Raw genomic sequence first — 24,536 nt, 5'->3', positions numbered from 1 at the left:
TGCTAATATCATAAGAGCAAACTGATCCGTTGTCACCATTTCTCATGCTGCTGAGGATCCCAGACAAAATGAGCTCATAAAGTAGCTAGCTACAAAAAAATCATTTCATGTAATCATCTTTATTTTTATGTCACAGTGAAAGAAAACTTGCTTTAGTGCAAATTATAACTGTATTTTATGGTTTTTGTTTGGTTACACTCACACATTTCCACCAATTTAATGGACAGGTCAGATAATCAGCAGTGTGTAATACAAGACCAGGTAATAAAATTACAAGACTGTTCTCTCTGACTTTTTCAATTTTTAGGCCAAACTAGTACAATAGTAGTTCAATAGCATTTACAAAATGAACATCTTCCTGAGACAACCTTGGTGATTTATTAAACTAAAGGACTGTTCACTGGGTACCTGCTAATTGTCAGTGATGGTGTGACTTCCTGTTTATAAAAGGGCTTATTTGGACCAGGATGCTTATGTAATTTTACCATCATTCTTTCATCTATTCACCCTAACCCAGCAGACACACTGCAAAGATTTGTTTTACCCAACAACAGGCCTGAATTTATATAGTTGAATAACTGGAAATGGGTTAAGATACTTCTAAGTTCATCCAAGTAGTGAAATAATGTTCTTACACTGGTTTCTTTACTGCTCCATATTTGAATGGCCTCTTCCTTTTCTGTATTTAAAAGTCAGCTTAAAGTTTATTTGTTCGGTCTTGCTTTTGGTTAATGTCAGATTTGTTCAAATTGCTTGTGCCTTTGATATTTCAGTGAGGCAGTCACATTTTCTGCTATTTGTTGTTGTTGTTAAGCACCTTGGCCAACTTCTGTCGATTTTAACAGTGCCATATAAATACATCTGACTTGACCATATTCAGTATAGAAACAATGGATTTTCTTACTCTCTAACACAGCTGATATTTTTAAAGTGCATAAACAAAACAACATTATAAGGAGTAATTTTATCTGTCATTGTAACTCAGAAAACATTTGAACCACTTCATCCATTTATTAGTCAGTTGTTCAATTTGCTCCAGAAAAAGTAAATCCACCATGTTAAAACACTCTTCAAAATGACATTGAGTTTATAAACAGCAATGACCAAATAAGTCAAAATGGCAAAGCAGGGACTCAGTGCTTACATACAGTATATACATTAGCTATGTGCTACTGTTCACCACCATTCTGTCTCTGAAAGCTTTTCAAAGGTCTTTCAAACATGTAGCATTACCACTAATTTTATGGACAAAGATGAACACAGATAGCCAAGGTTAGACAGTTATTACCTAAAATAGTTTTTAGTATAATGAGAAGAATTCACACCTTTACTATGGTGTATACCATCAACTGTCAATATTAAGCAATTAATGCCATAAGCAGGCCATATCCTTATGGCATCTGATTAAGAAAATCTGCTTAAATGACCACTTGGCCTTATACCTACAGTAAATGTGCACCAGGATTGAAAGAACTGAAAACATAATAATGAATACAAGGTAAATTCCCTTCCATCTTACATTCAGGAAGCTGAGCTGAGTGCACTGTACTGACTGATATGAGATGTAGGGAGGCAGTGAAGTTTGTGGAGGCTGTTAGTTGTATCAATAGACCTTTTAGGCATTGCTCCTTTCCTCTATGGTAAAAGTCTCCATGGGGCCTTTGCCCAGGGCCTTGATGTCATTCAGGAGACTGGTGGGAGTGAAAATGTGGGAGGACCCTAGAATCAAAGTGTAAAGAACCATTAGATCCCAAGTTAGAGCATAAAACCTTTTTGCAATTCTGACTGGCTCACTAGGGGAAGTAAAACAGCTGCCAATATAAACAAACAGTGACTGCTGGTGGTTGTTCCTGGTAAAAAGACCAAATAAACTGAAGTTTCTATTACTTTATCAAATCTGATGAATGTCAATGGCCACAACTCAGCAGGTCACAAAGTTCTAGGGTAGTTTATTCCATAATCTGTGTAATCCTGTATTGATGCTCACCTACGATGACCTCACAGGATTTGACTGCCTGGGTGACCTCATAGGCACAGCGCATCTCAGAGAAGCTGATGCCTCCTATAATAAAGATGATGAGGCGTGAGCCAGTTCGGCGTTCGTCCTGAGCACTGGGTTTGTGCTTCTGACGGGCACTGTGGAGCAGAGGATGGATGACAGAAACTTACTGAGGCAAAATTTAAAAATGCAAGCTACATGTCCAAATTGGAGACAGAAATTGGAAAATCAACATCCTGGGAAAAGAGAGAGAGAGAGAGAGAGAGAAAGAAAGAGGGTGATAGTCAGAAATCTAGATCACAAAGACAAACCCAGATGACTGCAGTGAGTAAAGTGAATGACAGTGACACTCAAAACAGTCCCTTAAAGCACTATATCAATGAAGGGCACTAACTTATCACCATTTGTATTTGTCTGTAAAACATGTTCCATAGATGATTTTTACCATGCATTTTCTCCAAGTGAAAATGAAAAGACAACTGAATATGTTCACTAATATAAACTTATTGTTGTAAAACACACACAACACTTTAAAAAAGAGGAAAAAGTGTTGGCTTTCAGTCTCTAATGCAAGAGATTTGACATTAAGTTGATAAATGAGATCAAAAATTCTAATCAGAGATCAAACATTCTAATCAGAGAATCTCTATCAGAATTACTTCCAGAAACTACTGACCCAGTTTTAGCATGATCACTCACAAAAACCCACCTGACTGCCCCCGAGCCATTCCAGGCAGCAGGACACTCAGACTGGTGTGGCCATTCTTTGGTGTCCAGTTTGTTCTCCACAGCATCCTGAAAGAAGCAAGTTCTTGACTTATCAGTCATTTGTTCAAGTCCCATAAAGATACATTATCTTTGCAAAAAAAAAAATCATAGTTTAGAATATTGACTTTTGTGAGGTATCCTATGTACATTTACAGTTGAAGTCAGAAGTTTACATACACTTACAGTAGGTTGAAGTCATTAAAACTGATTTTCTAACCACTCCACAGATGTCATCTTAACAAACTCTTGTTTTTGGCAAGGCTAGGTTAGGATGTGTACTTTATGCATAACACAAGTATTTTTTTTCCAGCAGCTATTTACAGGTAGATTATTTCACTTATAATTCATGGTCATCAGTACATAAGGAAAAACACCATGGGACACCGCAGCCATCATACTGCTCAGGAGGGAGATGCAATCGTTCTCCTAGAGATGAAGGTACTTTAGTCCGAAAAGTACAAACCAATCCCAAAACAGCAGCAAAGGAACTTGTGAAGACACTGCAGGAAACAGATACCAAAGAATTTATCCTATATGTCCTATATCGACATAACCTGAAAGACTGCTCAGCAAGAAAGAAGCCACTGCTCCAAGGTGCCACAAAAAAGGCTGACTATAGTTTGCAGCTGCACATGTGGACAAAGATCTGACGTTTTGAAGAAATGTTCTCTGGTCTGATGAAACAAAAATTGAATTGTTTGGTTATAATGACCAACGTTATGTCTGGAGGAAAAATGGGGGAGGCCTGCAAGCTGAAGAATGCCATCCCAACTGTGAAGCATGGGGATGGCAGCATCATGTTGTGGGGGTGCTTTGCTGCAGGAGGGACTGGGGCACTTCACAAAATAGATGGTATCATGAGGAAGGAAGATTGTGTGGATATATTGAAGCAACATCTGAAGACATAGACAGGAAGTGAAAGCTTGGTCATAAATGAGTCTTCCAAATGGACAATGACCCCAAATGTAGCATGCACTGCTTATGGTGAACAGACACAGCAACCAGAGAAACAAAGATGACTTTTGTGCCAATATCCTCAGAAGGTAAAAGCTAAACTGACTGAAGAACTCCAAAAAGAGCAAGTATAACCCTTAAACTGTAGAAAAGGCAGATAACTACATCACAAGCTCTGTTGCTAACTACAAGATGCACAGAACTGGTTTAAGGCAGGTGTAGAGGCCTGGAAATAGTGATGGGGAAAAAATAGACACCCCTAAAATTTTATTTTCTTACTGTACTATTTTATTTTTACTGCTGACATTCATTTGGTTCCTATGACATCTCTTTTGAGTTGGGCATATTTCCTATATTGGCCAGTAGATGGCGCATGACGCGCAGAAGTGGTAGAGAGTAGGCTTGGGGCACGCCAGAGGAAGAACCATTCCTCTCCTGTGAAATAAACCTGCTGAAGCGTGTCCTCTGTGTACCCTCTATCCCAGACACACACCGTATGCCCTCTGAATCCCAGAGGAGCAACACAGGGAACCAGTCTGCTGTCAGACACAGCATATTAGGAGGTGTGGTTCAAAAGTTCAGCCATTTTTGTATTTTACAGCTCTTAGATTTCAGATTTTTTTTGTTACGAGCAGATGGTTTCAACTGATTCGAACCTGGTTCAATGCTCCCTCACATCAAAGAAACTGTTTCCTGTTGAAAGAGGATACAGGCAACCAGGTAGTAGATGAAGATGGCTCAGCAAATGTTTTTCAGGTAAGAACAGGAAAGTAATGCAATTATGAGAAGACACAAAATAACTTCTTATGTTACAGGTCAGCCTGAACTCCTCATTCTAAATTATTATAATTCTAACCAATTTAACTTTTTTAACAATTAAATGATAGTACCTACAAATCTTTTTGGCACAGATATGCAACAATAAGCTCCTGCAACATGTGACTAACAGTCTTAAGAGTTTCCTCTTTCTCTGTGGCTAACACTCTTCTCTTGCCTGTTCAGGATTCATTTGATACCAATATGTGGATTGTCATTTCTGGAGTATTAGAGAAGTGAGATTCAGTAAGTCGATGAGTTTAGAAATAACCTAATATTATGGCCAAGGGGAACTGGAGTAACCCTACCTCTCAGTTTCCCATCCAGTGCTGAGAACTGGACTCAACAATAAAGTTTTAAATGCAACAGCCTCAGATATATGATATTATGTAGTCAGTGTTTTATGGTTTACAGCTCATATCACTTACCAGATTCAAAACCAATGGCCACAAGCAAATTTAGGAACAACAGAAAGTGAAAAGGTAAATGAGAGAGCAAGCCTCCTTTTAGAGTACAAACTTTAACAAGGCAGCAGGTGATGGCGATATCAGAATCAGAATCAGCTTTACTGCCCAGGTGTGTCGGACACACGAGGAATTTGACTCTGGTACATCGTCTCTCAATGTGCATGTACTACATATCCCCATGCAAGGGGCAAGTAAACAGTAAACCTACAAAAGGCTGAACATATCCCCAATAAGCAGTATTAACAAGCAACAAACAGTGCAAACAATGCAAAATAAGCAGTATAAACAGGCAGTAAACAATGCAGACAAAGGAATGCTCGTTGTGAAATGAGATAAATAGGAATAAGCTCTGTTTCAGCAACAAAGCTATTATACAGTATTATTATACATTATGAATTTGATTACCTCCTTTTATGGCACTTTCAGTTTACTTTCACAAATGCCGACTGTGATCACCACAATGATCTAAATCAAGCTACATGTTGATTATTGTAAGACAACTTGCAGTAATGAGGAAACTTCTTTTCTCTTTCCTTCTGATCCCACATACTATCTAGAGCCATTTTAAGTCCTTTATCCAGAATTCTTAGTCTGCATGACACACTATGGTAATGTCCTCTCACTTACCTCCATCACATCTTTTATAATAGGAGTCCATCTGGAAAGGTTGTATGTCTGCACCTGGGACCGATCCCGTCTGTTTGGTTTGCGAGAGGAGCTACTAGCCTAGAAAAAAAATCACCAGGAATGAAATGAGAGAGTCAAAAACAAACAACTACAAAACAAGAGACCCTGAGTGAACCAGGGTAAAACCTCCAGCCACCGGTTAACACTCATCTACAAGTGACTGCAATCAAAAGCATCAAATCAATCCATTTTTCCTCTTCCCCACATACCCCTGTGATGATAGGGACCCCCAGTTGTTTCCAGTTCAGGATAAATTCTCGTTCATCCTCGATCTTTACATGCTGGATGAGTTTGCTTAAGTTCTCGTCTGTTGTTCCTGTTTACACACAATGACCATACAAATCATTGTGAAAATGTATGGTAGATGAATCCTCTTAGTCAAATAACTAGACATGAAGGTCTAGGCCAGAAGGGAAAGTTTAGGGTTTTAGGTTCATTTTATGGTCATTTTCTATTACTCTTAACTAGAACATATTATCAACCTCTCTGGTATCACCACAAATATGAATATATTATTAGCCCCTGCTGCTAGCAACAGGCAGAAACACACACCAACCGGTGCTTGTCTGGCTTGGCATGATTAAAGCGTGCTGATGGAAAAACACAATAAATGACCATGGCTGCAGAGTGCTAATAAACAGAAAATTAAAGGAGAGCAGTTTGTGGAAGGAGAACACTGGTGTACCATTCAGGCTAAAGATATAGAGGAGCACTGCTCTGATCTTGTCGTGGGTGCTGAAAGGGTGGAGTAGCACAGGTAGCAGGGTCCTCATGGGATCTTTCACCTTCACCCCGTCCACATCTGACCCCACTGCAAGGTCCTACACAGAGACAAATCAATTTTTAGCTTTAGCCTGGGAATACTGTGAATGTTTGCACTTCAACATTTCTTCAGAAATGTCCATAAATGACACATCTGTAAGCAGACCAGTACAACTACGGTGCACAGACAGACCTGTTCAGCTTTGCAGAGCTTCTCCAGGTTTGAAAACTTTTGCATGCAGTCCTCAGCCAACTGCAGATGAATAGTTTTCTAGATTTCAAACAAAGAGAAAATTTAAGATTGTCACTAGCATTTCAAAATTATTTCCTTTATTTAAAGACAACTATATTCATCATACAAGCCAGAAGTTACTGCTTTCCATTATATTTTGCTGCAAAAAAAAAAATGCTGAAGTAAACTGCACATGATAACAGGGTTTTGAAGCACCACACCCAACAGTGACATAAAGATTGCTTAGCTGTATAATTACACTGACACAAAGCTGAAACGGTTGGTGTTACATTTGTCCTGAAACCATGGCATGTTACTGTAAGTCTCAAAAGATTCCCCCAAGAAGGCCATTTTACCCCTGAAGAAATTCTTAAAATTAACTTGAATGGGTACTTTAATGCAAGAGTAAATGACTGCAATTTCATTGCACTGGTTCTTCATACCTCAGTCACCTGTTTACGGAATGAGGGCATCTTCTTCATCATTTGAGCCAAATTGCTAATTGTGATCTGGAAAGGAAAGGAAAGGAAAGGTTTGCTCAAGTAGATAGTTTTAAGTATGAAATTCACAGTTCAAGAAATCAAAGCAGCAACAAAACCTCACAGCACTGTACCTTTCCATCTGGCTGTTTCTTGTTAGCAGATATTTCCTTTAGCAACTTGGGGATTTGTCTATTTGTGAGAAAAAAAACCAGGGTTAGACAGTAGGGATGAGGAAGTCATTAACAAGACTCCTCAGCCCTTCAGGCTGTGCACACTTACTCTGAAACCTCAGCAATGTGCTTATGCCTGAGCTTGACCCAGAGCTGGTCATCCTCATTCAGCAGGGCCTGCTTCTCTGAGCCATCTTTAGACTTGTACCTGTCCATGAAAACAACCAGGTAATTGGTTCCAGCTGCCTGCACTTTAAAATTTGCTTGTCTGCCATATGACCCTGGCAATAATGTGTAATGGGCACATTATGTATAACTGTGAGAATATACTGAAACCGAGTATTACTGGTAGGTGTCATCTTGGATATCAATGAGGTCATAAGCCATGGCCTGGTAGGTCAGCTCATGCAGGATGGGGCTGACGGGGTCAAAACCTCTTTCCAGGATCAGCAGCTGTGCCTGAGTCTTTCCCTGGTGATCAGGAGAAAAACATCAATGAAAAAATAAAACAGAACTAAAGATGAACTGCTTTATCAGCAGAGATTGGAAATGTCTAGTTTTCAGCGTGATCTCCCAATCACTCTGAGATTTCCGATTCTGTGCCGATCAGATTTAGAGGCACGACAGTCCAAGTGGCACATGCAGTGGCACAGACCAAAAGCGCAGCATGTGCAGTGCGTGCACCTCAAGCGAGACTCACGCTCGTGGTATAGTGGGCGTGTGTTCACTTGTGCGTTGGAAGTGCTTGGTGGACAAACAGCACACAGAGGGTGCTACAGAAACACCTTGGAGAAGAGGAAACTATGTCCAAATCTCTAACATAGCACAAACTGTACATACTGATGGAATTACTGACTACACATAAAATGCATGCATATGTACAGTATACCGAACCCATGGTAAAACACAACAAAACTACACACACTTCAAAAATACAGTAACTGTCTGCTCAACAGTAACAGACATTCTTCTGTTTCTATTACATGTTATACTGTTTATATTTGGAGAAATACAAATACTGTATTTAGTTGGAGATTTGTAAAAAAAAAAAAAGAGTGAAAGACAGAAAATGTAAAACTTTAATACTTTTTTATTATAATTAAGTTTTTTTTTCATTAAAGAAAAGTTACAAAAGTGTCTGTGTGTGCTGTTAATTACAGTTCTTAGAAAGAAAAAAAAAAACTGGAATCAGCCAAAATCAGAATCAGCAGGTCAGACTTGGGGGAAAAAAAAAAGAAAATCGGAATTGGCCAAGAAAATTGCAATTGGTGCATCTCTAAATATAACACTGTTTTTCATATAAGAATTCAGGGCTTACTATTTACCTTGTACCAAACAACCACCGCAGATTTTCCCTTTTCATGTTCAAGGACAACAACAATCTCCTTAAAAATGCTCTTTTCTTTTCATGCTAAGCTGTCTGTGGAAAACAATCTGTATTTTGTGGTCCCAGTTTACTCCCTTGTCTAAGACCTTGCTAATTGTCAGCAGGTGTCTCACCTTTTTCTTGCCACTGTCATCCAGCTCATAGTGCCTACCCAGCTTGTTATCCAACAGCTCTGCAAGCATCTTGGCGTTCTCCATGTTGCCATCTCTAGTTGTGATATAAATTGTTTTCCATGAGTTATCACAAACAAGTTAATACATACTCAGTTTGCAATATTAGTTAATTCAGCAGCTGTAACACATCGAGACATCAAACTGATATTCCTGATGTTTTGTAGCAGCTATATGGAGAAAAATATTGGTTACTTTTGTCAAACCACTTAAGCTAATTCTTCGTCGTGGCTGCGAACAACTATAAACACATATTTTTCCAATGTTGTCAGACAACACATTGTACGAACCACTTATTTTCTAGTGTGGCCCTAAGCCACATTTCTGAACAATTAGGTAATATAGTCTCTGGTCTTAGTTTAAGCTTTTCTCACAAAAGGTCTCACTATGCTTGGGGCTGAGGTGTATTGTAAGCTGAGAAACCTCTCTGTCTTACTTCTTGTATCTGACCCCTGGATACTCGTCCAACGTAGCACAGAGAGTGACGAGCTGATCTGCCAGTGTCTCTAGTGTCTTCTTTCTGTCCTGAGTGCTGGGACCGTAGATGCATTGGAACGCCTCCGGATTATCACATGTGAACACCTGAAAAACATCCAACACATCAATGTAAAAAAAAACAAAAAAAACAACAACTACTGTTTAAGTGAACATTTTATATGTAATGGCATAATAAAGCAACATGATCTATTTATTTTCAACAATGAAATGCCTAAGTATTAACAGAAATAAATAACAGTTCTGATTCACTTTGTAAAAATCTTAAAACAATTAGGAATCCTAAAACTATTTTTTATCTCCAAATACAGAGAGCAACCAGTTACAAAGCCTGAGCCATGGGGATAATACAAACATTCTAAAAGCATTACATCAGAGTTTAAAGCAGTCAACACCCAACACAGATTCCCTCAGAACACTGTAAGGCTCCTCCTCCAAGTAGCAACATCAGAATTAATCAGAATCTGCTTTATTGGCCAGGTGTGTCAGACACACAAGGAATTTGACTCTGGTACATCAACTTTCAATGTGCATGTACATATCCCCAAGCAAGGGGCAAGTAAACACTAAAACAACATAAGGCTGTATACTATAACAGAATAAGCAGTATTAATAAACAGCGCAAACAATGCAAAATAAGCAGTATAAACAGGCAGTAAACAATGCAGACAGACAAAGGAATGACCTAGAACACACTAAACAAGCAAATTTTCCCTCATTTCACAAAAAACCATGCAGCCTGAATAAAAAGAGGAAATGGACCATTACAAAAGAACCTGAAAGAAAACACTTTGGACACACTCACTTGTGCCTCCTGTGGCATGAAGGATATGTTGATTTCCTTACAGACTCGTATGTACTTTCCACAGCATAGCTTCATATTGTTGAACAGGTCATCTGGACAATCTGTGTGTAAAAATGGCAAAACAAATAACAAAATAACCAACATTTTGATCATCTTTCTGTTGGTTATTTCCCTGTTATAGCAGATTATAGCAAAGCAGTTGAATATTTAATTTACTTACAGTCAGTAAAATAAACATATGCTGCTTTATATTTGGGTTTTTGCTTGAAGTCCCGAATAAAGGCGTCCACACACTATGAAATTAAATTGTAGAAATCACCAAAGTTTGACAGGAAAGCTTTGGAATGAAACTGAAAAGTTATCAGAGTAAAAACTAATGTTGGAGCAAAACATGCTGTTGCTTAGATTTTAATATCAAACCTTAGCGGTTGGTGATATGAAGTAGATAGCCTTCATTTCTAGAACAGGCTCTCTGATTTTGTACAGGTCCTCTACAACTTAAGACACAAGATATTTATGTTAGAGCAACATCCAAACACAGACTTTATTCATTCTGTCAAAAAACCAATATGATATTGTTTTTTTTTTTCTATTGTGGAAACATGGCCTACTTGTTATTTTCTCTGATATGAGATCGGACATTTTGCAACATGATGAGAGAAGCTTGGTGGTGAAAGGGTCCAGAATCAATATCTGTGGAGAAAAGGACATTAGTAATTAATTTAAATTACATACATATATGAAATTACATAATCAGTTTGCACATGCATAATTGCACACTCACTGCTGACTATTTGCACATACAGCTCCCATGTAGCATACATTCTCTCTTCATTATATTGTGTTCTTGTGGTATTTTTTATTATGCTTCTTTCATTTGCTGTTTTAAAGTGTCTTAGATTTTGTGTTACCCACTTATCTACTTTATATTTCACTTGTATTGTGTGGCATTTATGTGGACGGCAAAGTAAGAATTTCATTGTACAGGGAAACATGTTTCCTTGCTGTGCACATGACAAACACTTTGACCATGACCTTGAATTTGTGCAATTTTCTGTAATACTGTATATTGCTAGACTATGGAGCACCACATGAAAAGCAAGAAGGTGAATTACAAGTCTGTGTGGAGTCACAGCACAGGAGTGGAATCATATAAAAGTTGGATATGTAATGTGGAGGTTCTCCGTTCATGCAATGATAATCTTAAGACTCTGTACCAAGGATTGTCCTACCTTCCATACTTCAGATTTCCTGCAGTCTGCAATAATTGTCTCTTTTATTCCTGTAAGAGATACAAAACGTGACTCATGAAAAACATTTTCTGAGCTATAGCTTGGCTCTGGTACACTGGCACTGAACAGAGAATAATAACTAGGAAGAATTATGAACAATGAGTTCACAGCAGTTTCTTAGTTTTAAGAGTAATGAACTACTCAGTTAGATTTACATGATGTGGTTAATTTGGCCAGGTACATCTCTATGATTACAAAAAAGTTGCCTAAGTCTGTGTTTTCACTGATTAACATCCTTAAACGTGATGCAGATGAGTCCAACCCTATAGCATGACCTATGTGAAAGTGCTAATGTTCAGTGTTTGTTAAAGCACTTTTAGAGAGATGTTTATTCAACTTAACTGTCAGTCTGGAAGGCTGTAAATTGTGCCCAAAGCTTTGCATTTGTATGTTTTAATGCCTGTTTGCTGCAGGACTCAAATTAATTCAGTTGACAGAAAATCAATTGGCAATGAGTTGGATAAATGATTAAGTCTTTTTTTTAAGCAAAAAATGACAAAATCTCACTGGTACCAGCTTCTTAAACACAAATATTTGATAGTATTATATTTTTCGATAATAGTAAACTCAAACAGTTTGTATTTTATACTGTTAATCATACAAAACAAGACATATGATAGCTTGTGGTTTGGGCAATAATTATGGGCCTTTTCACTATTTTATACACTAAACACTCAATAGATGATGAATTAATATAACTGACAGATGTACAATTAATGAAAATAACTGATGGTTGCAGACTTAACAGTTCTCCCATTATGTAATAATACTACTTTGCCTGTGGTTTTCTGTATTAATCTGCACAGAAAATAGGAAATTTGAAATACAACACAAACTAAAACAATTCAGTTCATAAAGACAGATTTTGACACAACCCTTCTACAAGAGAAGGGCAACACAGGACACTTTTGATGTTCTTCAGATGCGCAAAATGTTCATTTTTTTTAATCAAGCAAACTATGCTGAGCCAAATGAAGGGAGCCTGGCGCTTCTGAGGTACCCTGGGATAGCTGCCCTCTGAGCCACGCCTCACCCCCAACCAAATGAGCCAACACTACGAGAAATATACATTTTTCGTAGAGGGAATACAACTCAGTTTGACGTTAGTTTTGTGTCAGATAAAGATAATCCATCTTAACCTAAACCTAAACAATGATGTGTTAACATTAGCCCAAAAATATAAGCTGGGGCTCCAGGCGATCTCACTGACTACATTGAGCTACTAGAGTCAATAAGGTTACGATAAAAAAATAATGTTATGCCGTGAGGATTCTGCTACTGTTTACCATACAGTCTTCCATCAAACCAATTTTCTAAACTTCCGTTGCAAAAAAAAATAGCAGAATTAAAGTTAGCGCTAACTGTCACTCCAAGATGGAATGTCACACAGGAAGAAACAGGCAATTAAAATAGCACGTGATCAGCCGATAAACCTTTAAATCATAAAAACCAAGCCTGTGCTGTTTTAATGCAGAATAAACACTTTCCTGTTGGGGTGAACTTACTTTTCCAAACTACTGTTTTCAGCCCGTGATCTGTAACCGCAGCCATTTTGTTTTGTTGGTCCTGTTTTTTGAACTGCGCCTCTTCCTGTCCCGTGTCGTCGGTCTCTGACGTCAGCTGCGTCAACAAGTGTGCGACGTAGCGCTGTTGTAGATTTTATAAAGACATAGGGTCAAATGCAGGCTAACACAGTTTCAAACACTTGTTAGGTATTTTTAGTCAGATAGATATTGGATAGATACTTTATGTATTAGAAATGTTTAGTGGAGATAGGATGTCTAGTTAGACTGTTAAATGCTTAGGCATGCTTATGAGTTTCTACAGGGTACATCTGGTCAAGGATACTAGAGAGAAAAGTTGATGACTGTCAGCAGACAGTGTTTAATATTATTACATGTATAACTGTAGCTTTAGCCATAATATGTTCTTTTGTTTAAGCCACGACATGTACTAGAGGTCGTGAGAATGTTTTTAGTTACACACCACTTAACCAACAGACACACACATTCACACGTTGATTTGCTTCATGTTTTGACTACTGCTATGACCAGCTGCAAAGCTGGTAACAGAGACATCCCAGTTGATGTTTCTGTGTAGTATGGGGCTAGCCCAACCGAGGTGATATAATGTATAGGCCTGGTGGGCTCAGGGGCTTCCATCTTACATCTGCCTGCGTGCAGGATGGAGGTGCAAGATACTTGAGCGTGTAATGTTAATTTTACCTGTGATCCTTTGAATAAATCAGCACTGTTTTGAAGTTACTTGGACTGCCTCGTCTCTCACAGTTAGCAATGGTAAAGACGAACCATATCCTACACACTCAAAAAGAAGCTGCTGTCATATTTCTCATTGCGCACACGATCAGAGCCATCGGATATTATCTAAATAAAAGAAAGTAAAATAAAATAAAACTCAATTTAAATTTTCACAGTGTTAGAAATTAACCAGATTCTTTTGTTGGAAGCACGAGAAGTGAAGACAGGAGAGGACTCTTTAAAATCAACAGAAAGTTTACTGAAAGTCTGATCACAGGTAGGCCTTACAGCGCTGGGATCAGAGAGCCAGAGCTCCCGCAGGAGATCCGACTTCTGTACCCCAAATTAAGGTCTTACATTACATTTTATCTTCTTGGGCTCCTCCGCCCTGGACAGAGGTGCAACCTTCAATAGTTTGTGATCCTATTGGTCATTTGGTGTGAGCCGGAGCTCGCACTTCCATGTTTAAATATGGTAAATCTAGGTATGTGTGTGTGTGGGCGCACAGGCTGTGTGCTGGCAGGAAAAAGAAATACAAGTATGAGAAATTATGACCTATTACAACACAATTGTAAGGTTTTGAATCTGATATTTTTCTTTCATTTTAGAAATGAACTTCCACTGAACTGAAAACTGCTTTGAAAATTAAAAAATGTTTTCCTAACCTTAACAGATCAATGTGTAAGAGAGTGATTTGAGGCCTCTAGCTAGGGGAAACCCACTTCTTTTGCCATTCCCTTAGATATTTTGGGATCTTGACTAGATCCTTGAGTATAGAATATCATGAGCTAGAAAAGTGTTTCCTTCTCACACTATCTAACTGCTTCAAGGTAGCTTACATCTCTCTGCTTAACTATGATAGGACACTTACCCTCCAGTGGGAGGGGCCAGATGCAGGTATTTCTACTAAGACAGACACAACACATGTCTAAGAACAGGAACTGTTAAAAGTGAAGCATTTTTAAAACTCTTAACAGAAGCTGCAGAGTGTGAGAAACAGTGAGAGGAGTGTTTCCAGACAAAGAGTGGGGCACTATGAAGTGGCTGGTGATTTTTGTCTTACTGGGCATATGCTCACAGGTACAGTAATATAAAACATTATTAAAATAGATTTTAAAAAGGTTATTTTATATTTAGGCAAAAACACTTGCTGATAAAAAAGAAATGCAATACAAAAATAACATTCAGAGTAGCTGACTAGTTAGTAGTTACTTGGGTTTTATGTACTCTACAAATTGTTAATAATATTTTCTTACACATTTGCAGGCTGCAACCCAATCAGGTACTGTATGTTTTCCTTTACTATAAATTGTGTTATAGATGTTTTATGACTGTCGTGTATGAGAATGATGGGGCACAGCAATCTTGATTATACATTTATTTGTTAAAAAAATCCATGTTCCAGGTTGATATAACAATCTCCATTTCTTTCATTTTTCTCATCAGCTTTCAAAATAAATGTATTCTCATCAACATCCAAGGCTGTGACTCTCAGATGGACCAGGTACGAGTCAGCCAGCTCATACATGATCACCGTCGCCCCTGCAAGCTCATCAAGCAACACCATCGCTTTTGTCCGGTTTGGTCCAACCACAGTGATGGGCACTGTCAACTCTCTGTCCCCAAACACCAACTATATTTTTACAATTAAAGCTCTGGATGTTTCTGATACATTACTGAGCAGTACAACCACTGAGGGATTAACAGGTGAGGTACACTTCTGTCAACATTTCTACTGTCGCTTAATAAGAGAGTATGCGGTGAACAAGCTGTTTTGTTTTGTTTTATTTTGGGGGGATTTTTAACTATATTTTGGTGTTGTGTATGCTTGAATTTTTCATGCAGTAAAATATTTGCTGCCATATTTAGACACACAAATTTACTGTTAAAATAGCAATCATTCTGAAGAAATAAATATCTTAAGTTAAATTTTATAGCATTCTTAGGTGCCATGTCTGATATGTACCAATTGTGACTATTTTAGGCCCTGACTTGATGGATCCCATCCAGAAAGTAACGCCGAAGGACTGCACAAGCTTTATGGTGGAGTTTAAGTTACAGGATGGGGCAACGAGTTACATTGTACGTGTTGAGGACAACAATGGCTTCTTCAGAGAAGACCCTGTGAACTTCTCCCCGGCTGAGGTTACTTCCCTCACACCGTTCACTGAGTACACACTCAGTATCATGTCTGTGAATGTTGGAGGCCGCAGCCAGCCATCTCTACCAGTGACTGCAAAGACAGGTACTGTTGTTTATCACATTATTTTTATCTGTGAGCAGAATGACAGATTTTGATGTTTTCTGACTTCCACAGCTGGGAAACAAAAGCTCAGAAACATAATTCAATAGAAAAACTCCCACAGGCTGTTTTATACACAGAAATGAGGCATATTTTTGGAAAAACACTGAGCACTTTTCTCATCGCTCCCTATGCCCTGCAGAAGTCACTTGATCTGCCTCATTGTGCCATTATATAAGATATTGTGAGTGAATGCATACATGCATTCACCCACTATATCTCCAGTCAAATCCAGTAACAGTGTAATTCAGGTTTGTGTTACCCAAGAAATGCATCAGCACCCCTCAAGGCCTGTCTTGTATTGTGGTAACTATACCTGACCCATTTATGTGAAGCACACAAAGAGTTGATGTCATTCTGAATACTTACAGTAAAAACATGCACTGACATTGTGGATCTTTGGGTTTCATCCTATATCAGGACCAAACTACCTGTATTTTGGAACATTTTGAATCATATTTGCAAAATAGTAGGAGTGTCTCCCCAAAACAATTCATACGAACAGCACCACACAACGGATTACCTGCAAAAGTGCATCACTTGGTCAAAATCCTTAGTTTATCTCTCAAAAGTAAATACTTAATGTCACTGAACATGTCAGTGACATCAGAATGACAAGTCCTTGTGTCATTGTTTATGAGCATGACAGTCAAAATGCTTAGTCATGTTGTCAAGATAAGAGTATTAAGTATTCTCTGATATCTGCCTCCCTACCATTCCACCACACAGTCCTACTCCTCTTCTCTCTCCTAGTTGATGTTGTTCATCTTCTTGTTTTTCCATTGCCAGAAATTTTAAGTGCATTGTGCTCCGTCTATATATTCTTGCCATGTGAAGTTTCACGAGATGCACCTCTGAGCTATTTTATAGCTGGTTGATCATTGGTTGATCTAGCACTTCAGACATTCCTCTTTGTTAGTGAAAGTCAAGATTCACCCAGAAGCAATTCAACAATTCAGGCATGTTTGCAAAAGAACATCTAATGCAGCTGTATAAAAATATGCCTGACAGATACTAAAAACAACTAGTTCACCAATTTTGCAAGTAACAGCATCTTAAATGAATTAATGACTAGTTGTTTTGGGAGCTCAGACTATTCAACAGAGAACCATATCATATATTTTGATCAACATGACATAAGCAACTGATCATGTAGAAAATAACACACAATTGTACACAATCATTTACATGAATGCGCCAAAGCATTTGCAATTTTATAATAATAATGAAAAATAGTTTATCTGGTGTGACTAGATGATGTTGAACAAGTAGTTTTGAGAATTTCACTTCTGATCTGAGAAATGCTGTAAAACAACTGAGAAAAACTGTATTATCTTTGTTCAGACTCTTCTCCTGTGGTGACAGAATGAGTATTAAGGGCTAGCACATTTTTATTCCTCTACACAGCTCACACATGAAAGACTCATCAAACGTTTCTCTGTTCCACAGTTTTGCCTCCTCCTCAGCTCAACACCTCCTCTCCCACCAGTGACAGTATCATTGTGTCCTGGACCCCCATTGCTCAGGCTGTCCAGTACACAGTAATCTCCATTCACATTTTTGACTCAAATTCTGCCAGAACATACAACACCTCTGGCACCAACCTGACTATCTCTGGCCTGGACTCTGGTGCTCTTTACATTATCAGTTGTTTTGCGTGGGACATCGAGGGCAGAAAGGGAGACAGCAGTTTGTACACCAACCAGACAACAAGTAAGAAGACACTGAGATGTGTGTTTTTGTTACTATTTGGAGATCTGTGTCCATTAGATCACATACAACTTGAGAAAGATACACAATAGCTTCTGTAACTTCTAGTCCATGTGCCTTTATAATAGTAAATTAAAAGTAGTGTTGTATATGAAGAGATACAAACAATTCAGTAAGCTTAATATTTTGCACAAACTCTGTTATATATATGTATCAAAGAACTCTTATTTGTGTGATATGGGGGTTTGGGGTTACAATAAGTGCTGCAGGTGACCTGCAAAAAGCATTTCTGCTCTATCATATTGTATTCTCACATAGTAACCAATCTACCTTCCCTGAAACCTGTTGAAATTAGTTTGCTGTAAATTTATTTAATGTTATTGCCTGAACTAATATTTGAAGGCAAAGGGGTCTTACCTTACCTTACCTTAACAGATGTGTTGTGTATTTACAGTATGTTTTGCCTTTTAACAGGACCTCCAACACCATATATTTACAATGTCACTGTGGTGCAGCGTAACAACGTGTCTGCACTCGATGTGGCCTGGGACACTGTTATGTATTTATCTGAGGTACTCTATGATAACACCCTGTTCCAAGCGATAAGTAACAAGAACCTCACCTGTGAGACCGACTCCGGCTCCTGTAACTTGTCTCCAGTGGAATGTGGAGAAGTGCACGTTATCGAAGTCACTGCCTCAAATGAGGCTGGGCCCAGCTACCCGTCGAGCCCTGTGAACTTTACCACCTGTGAGCAGTAGATACTTTGACAGTAACATATGTTGTCCGTTTTCCTCTGTTGTCAGTCCCCTGCCCACCACAGCCTTTGGCTGTCAAGGAACTAGAAGATGGAAACTGCATGCTGACATGGGACACAGTGCCTTATGCTGACAGTTATGAGGCAATCATTGAGAAAGATGACGGTAGTGAAGAAACCTGCAATACCACCAGCAACAACTGTACCTTCCCCTGCCAGTGTGGTTACACATTCCTGATATCTGTGTTTGCATTCAACCACGCCGGCAGCAGTCCCCAAGGGCCAATTCTCAACTATACCACTTGTAAGTAGCAGCAGATGATTGAAGATTTTGAGTCACTGTGAGACTGTTTTTTTCTTGCTGGTTATGATCACAATACTGTATGTTAATTGCGTTTACCTGCTTATCCCCTGTGTGTTTCAGTGCCCTGTTGTCCAGGTGATGTATCCATCTCTGCGGTGAGCACAGACACTCTGGAGATCATATGGACGGCCTCGCGGGGAGCAGAACTGTATCAGACTCAGGCTGTGGACACTTCAGAGGTTATCCTGTGTAACGACACTGCAACGGTGTGCGCCCTCTCAGACCTCACCTGTGACAACACCTACAGAGTGGTGGTGATACCCTGCAATGAAATCACTGGGTGTAACCGTTTATGCACATCACAGCACACAGCAGACACAGGTAGAAACTACTATTTTAGTATTCATGTATCAAGGAAATATGCAGTTAGATTTTACACACAGCCAAATTTAGTTCCTAGATTTCACATAGAAGTGATATTAAAGTCCTTCTGTCTTTCATCCCCATCAGCTCCTTGCATGCCAGAAAATCTCATCGTCAATCTGAGCAACTCCTCATATATCGGTGTTAGCTGGGCAGCAACTAACAGGGCTGCTACTTACACTGTGACCGCAGTGGGAGATGATGGCAAACACAACTGCACCACCCCTGGAAACAGTTGTGTCCTCACAGACCTTCACTGTGGCTCCAAATATGAAATCAGTGCCATAGCAAGCAGTGCTGCCGGTCAGAGTTTACCCAGCTACTCTGACTTTGTGGAAACTGGTGAGTTGTCCATGGTTGGCATTGATCCATTCAGTTAAAAATACAGACAAGTGACAAGTCATACAGAAAAAAATCAACATGGAATGATTAAAACAATAACTGAGTAATGTGATTTTTGGCTTTTATTTATTTATTTTTGACAGTGTAGCTCAAACATATTATATTATTAGACGAATTCAGGTAGGCCTACATGGTGAAAAATGATATTGATTTGGCAGCTACACAGTGTGTATTGTATCAGTAGTATAAAGCAGGAGAAAACAGTTTGTTGCAGAAAATGGAACAGATAAGAACATTTCTGACTATGTACTTCCGATATAAGCCATGCCCCAGTATAATCCATATGTGACATACACAGATACACCTCTAGCGTCTACATATTGTCTTCTCTTACAGAACCCTGTTGTCCAGAGAATCTAACAGTGCATCAGGCGACTCAGGCAATGACCGACGTCTCGTGGTCTAATGCCATAGGGGCACATTCATTCATCACTTCTCTGAGATCACCTCGTGGTCACGCCAGCTGCCACACCCAGGACTCCCACTGCCTCATGGGATGCATCACCTGTGGAACCAACTACACTGTCACCATGCAGGCATTCAGCCACACTGGGCTGAGTTCCAGCTGCACCTATCAGGGCTTCTCATCCAGTTAGTGATTATGTTTTCCACCTATGGTGAAGAAAGATGGAACTTTATCAAACAACAACTTTTACTATTACTCTTCACACATAGAATGAGACGCCACAAGTAATTTTGTCTACAGTTGAGGACATAATGTGCTCAATGAGTTCTTCTAAACCTTTAAAGATTGGATTAAATACAGTCCAAATAATGCTGCAGTGTTAAAGTGCTGCTTCAGAGGCCTTTGCATGCACCAAAACAAAATAACGTTTGTATTCTAAGAATATACCACTATAACATACACTGACTGGCCACTTTAATAGACACACCTGTACAACTGTATGCACCTTATTGCAACACTTCTGCCTTAACATCTGTGTTTATAAAGCTAAAAATGTTTCAGTTTTTGATGAAATTGTCATAATGTATTATTCAATCATATGTTTATTATTGAGGTCATAGTTAAAGGTGGTGTTGTACTGGACTACATTATATTCAGAGGTGTCTCTATATTTTTGTCCTACCCAGCTATATACATATGCATCTGTGTTTATAAAGCTAAAAATGTTTCAGTTTTTGATGAAATTGTCATAATGTATTATTCAATCATATGTTTATTATTGAGGTCATAGTTAAAGGTGGTGTTGTACTGGACTACATTATATTCAGAGGTGTCTCTATATTTTTGTCCTACCCAGCTATATACATATGTGTGAAGGTCAGAATATTAAGAACACCTCTAAAACTGAAACATTTTGGCATGTTAAGGCAGAAGTTACACAGTGTGTAAAATGGAAATATGCACATTTATGTAATATTTGTACAACCTACTGTTTATTTTTGCTGCACTGCAGTATTCTTCATGCAAAAAGGAAGCAATCACTGACACATGAGTGGCTTAAGAGCTTCTGCTGTAAATGAGAATTTAAAAAATCTACTATGAAAAGCAAAGCCACTTTTATGTGTTACACAAATGTTAGAAGTAATTCAATAAAATGAACATACTGATTCACTTTAATGCTATTTAATTCTTAATATATGTTTTAGTTATAACTCTTTAAATAAACAATGTAACTTTATGTAAATTGTATATATATATATACATAAAAAAGATCAATATATCAATTTTTTAAAAATATCTATACAGACAATATGTAGCTACAAACAGAATAGACAGTAATGTGATAATGTTAAATAATAAAATGTACCATACGAGTAGCACAAGTGGGGAAGAGTCATCAAGTTGGTGAAGAGCAAATCTACCCAAAGTTTGCTAACATTATCTAAAATGAACAGCCATAAGCTAATTACATAAGTCTGTAGTACAAACCCCAGGGTGCATTAAACTGATTAACCTTTTATTGCTTTGGAAATAAACTTTTTTTAACTGTAGGAGGAAATGTTTGAGTACTTCTGCAAAGGCTTCATGATGTAAGATCTAAATAGTTAGCATTCATATTACAGTCATGTTAAGGTATCTTTTTCCATCAGTCATTTAAGTGGTTTCTACAAGTTCCGAGTGAAGTATTACTAAACAAAATCACCCACCAACATTCATTATCTCTTCCAGTAATAAAGCCACAATAGACACATCATCTCATCACTGTCTCTCTCTTGTAGGCCCCTGCTGTCCGTCAGGTGTTGGCCTCTACAGGATGACAGGGAACTCTGTACGGGTATACTGGCGCAGCACTGGCCGCTACAGCTTTGTCGCAGACGTAGTGGGTACCAGCAACAGCTACACCTGCAGTGCATCTCAAGGAACATACAGCTGTGATATTGACAACATCCAGTGTGGGGATGTCTATCATGTAGTGGTGGCCCCGCTCACACCAGAGGGCAGCAAAGTCACGTTCTGTTCCCAGAGACTGTACTCAGGTATGACAGCGGGATCCTAATATCTGGTGGGGTAAAGTAATTTTCTCTGAGGATCTGGACTTCAAAGTTTAACCTTTTAATTCAGTTCAATTTAAATTCAGTTTTATTTGTATAGCACCAAATCACAACTAAAGTCATCTCAGGATACTTTACAAAGGAAGGTCTAAACCTTATTATTATCATTGAGAAAAACCCAACAAATCCCCCTTGAGCAAGCACATGATGGCAGTGGGGAGGAAAAATTCCCTTTATGGGAATAAAACTCTGACAGACCCTGGCTCTTGGTGGAGGGCCTTCTGCCTTGACCCCTTGGGGTGAGTGGATAGAGGAGAGACAAACATTCAAACACTGGGCAGGTTGATGTGGCCAGTGACTGCTCATCAGAAACGGGAGAGAGGAGACACAGTTAGTTATGTGTAATGGTGGCATATAAATGCATGGAGACAAAGGAGAGGAGAGGAACTCAGAGCGTCATGAGGACCCCCAGCATCCTACACTTAGAGCAGCATAACTAATGGAAGGCTCGGGGTCACCTGACTTAGTGAAGTGCTACCTCCTTTCTAGTTTTCGTGATGCTTGCTTTAGGTTGCCTATTTCACTGCCTTCTTTTTCAGAGGGGTAACAGTGTCAAGTGTCATATGTAGGGAGGCTGCAGCACTATCAACAAGATTATCTACCTCTGTGGGAGTAAAGTTAAAGAGGATGCCCTCCATTGTGTTAGCACATGGCACTGAAGTAAATAATGATAGATTGATTTCCTTATCTTTGGTAACAACATTGTCAGATAAACATCTACTGTAGTAGATTTTTTTACCATATGCTGTATAATCCATTACTGTAATTTCAAATGTTATTAGAAAATGGTCAGACAGAAGAGGGTTTTGGAGAAAACTATTAAGTGTTCAGTCCCAATGCCATATGTCATAACAAGATCATAGGTGTGATTAAAACACTGAGTGGGTTTATTTACAGTTTGAGAAAAGCCAATAGAGTCTAATAATGAATTACATTTGAATAAATTGTTAACTAACCCCCTAAATTATGCAGTATGTGAACAAATTTTTCATGGTGTTTTACATTACCAGTGTACAGTTTTAACAATCAAACTGATGCAGCGACTGTATGATTTCACCTTACTTTAATTGGGAATAAAGCAGGGTATTGCAACAAAGTAGTAAGGTAATTTCAGAGTTGTTAGACTTTAACAGAGTAGAAACATGATACAGTTGAAAAAATATTGTTAATATGGATGGCAACATTTTCAGTGAATTTGACATTTTAATTTATTTCTGCTTTTGTAGTGACTTGCTCAGGGACCAGCGTTGGCATGGGTGAGTATGTTGCCAATCTGTTTAAATAATTAATTTGTAAAGCTATTAGGTAATTAAGCTAACATCACTGAAACCACAACGATATCTAGCACTTACAGGTAAAATGTTTAACAAAACATTTTGAATATTGTACGAATCTTGTGATATCACTTCAACTATTCTTCTCTAGTGACTTACAGAGGGAAGAGAAGTGTGGGCTAGCATAAGGTAAGTAAATACATTGCATCTCACTGGTAATGGAAACTGTTGATTTAACAGTGTTTGATCATTTTAGGATTTATTGAGGAAAGAAAACAACAACAATATTGTCTCTTCATTATTTGACTCTTTAGCTATATATTGATGTCCCTCTGGTCTACAATAAAAACAACTTGCATTTAAACACAGGATTGTGCATCAGAACGTAAACTCTGACTAATGGTTTTGCTGTCATAAAGTAATTTGTCAAATTTTAGCTAATGACGTGCATTAAATGTAAAATTATGCGACTGAACCTTTGACGTCTTGTCTCTACAGCCTCGTCTCCAGTGATACTACACACACTCTTCTTCATCCTTCAACATCCCTACTTATCTAGACAAAGCCAGTCTGAAAGCAAAACTATCCATGAAGAAAAAACATCTGTTGGCCATGATATAAAATTATGATCAATTACTATACGTAAATGTCCCTTTAAATGAGATTTTGGGAATCATTGCAAAGCAAAACCATGACTGTGATCAAACTCTTACATAAATATGAGAACAAAGTCTGCTGAACTACAGGAGTGCGTTTTGTGTGTGTTGCTCAAAATATGTATCATGAGACAAAATCATGTTATAAATTTGTTATAATAAATAACGTTGATAAAAATGTTGATTCATAAAAGACAGAAAGTACATCTAAATGCATATTTATATGCCTGAGATATTTGTTACAAAAAAACCAAAACAAAACTACAGATTAATAATCTAATAAAAATCTTTTTGAAGAACAGTCCCAACATACATTTTAAACAATTGATGAAATATTATACCCCTTTATTTTAAGAAATCTTAATTGAACAACTACATTTCATTGCTGCAACCCCAAGTAGGAAGCCTCCTGGTGATAAGTGGCAGATGCTAGTCTGTGTTACTCTG

At 38.3% G+C, this 24,536-nt stretch overlaps 2 protein-coding genes across 2 annotated transcripts; one reads left to right on the top strand and one right to left on the bottom strand.

Annotated features, from left to right (window-relative positions):
- Positions 1–997: 997 nt before the first annotated feature.
- On the bottom strand, positions 998–13,105 carry stxbp3 (syntaxin binding protein 3). Its single transcript, XM_020617077.1, has 19 exons — positions 12,992–13,105; positions 11,427–11,476; positions 10,806–10,887; positions 10,615–10,691; positions 10,415–10,487; positions 10,195–10,295; positions 9,331–9,476; positions 8,838–8,931; positions 7,684–7,808; positions 7,447–7,545; positions 7,299–7,356; positions 7,129–7,194; positions 6,647–6,724; positions 6,377–6,512; positions 5,901–6,007; positions 5,632–5,730; positions 2,709–2,794; positions 1,988–2,136; positions 998–1,719 (listed from the first exon to the last, which is right to left on the bottom strand). The coding sequence occupies exons 1-19, from the start codon at positions 13,035–13,037 to the stop codon at positions 1,616–1,618; spliced, it is 1,776 nt and encodes a 591-aa protein (XP_020472733.1). The 5' UTR covers positions 13,038–13,105; the 3' UTR covers positions 998–1,615.
- Positions 13,106–14,737: 1,632 nt separating this feature from the next.
- LOC109969857 (fibronectin type III domain-containing protein 7-like) lies at positions 14,738–24,201 on the top strand. Its single transcript, XM_020617040.1, has 14 exons — positions 14,738–14,824; positions 15,011–15,026; positions 15,191–15,451; positions 15,729–15,989; positions 17,496–17,759; positions 18,231–18,506; positions 18,563–18,817; positions 18,938–19,198; positions 19,328–19,582; positions 19,979–20,233; positions 21,827–22,084; positions 23,386–23,415; positions 23,585–23,622; positions 23,932–24,201. The coding sequence occupies exons 1-13, from the start codon at positions 14,780–14,782 to the stop codon at positions 23,614–23,616; spliced, it is 2,469 nt and encodes an 822-aa protein (XP_020472696.1). The 5' UTR covers positions 14,738–14,779; the 3' UTR covers positions 23,617–23,622; positions 23,932–24,201.
- The last annotated feature ends 335 nt before the right edge of the window (positions 24,202–24,536 follow it).

This window comes from Monopterus albus, unplaced genomic scaffold (assembly GCF_001952655.1).
Source record: "Monopterus albus unplaced genomic scaffold, M_albus_1.0 scaffold184.1, whole genome shotgun sequence".
NCBI lineage: Eukaryota > Metazoa > Chordata > Actinopteri > Synbranchiformes > Synbranchidae > Monopterus > Monopterus albus.
Note: the sequence above shows the minus strand (reverse complement) of the source record. Positions and strands in the feature narration are given on the sequence as shown.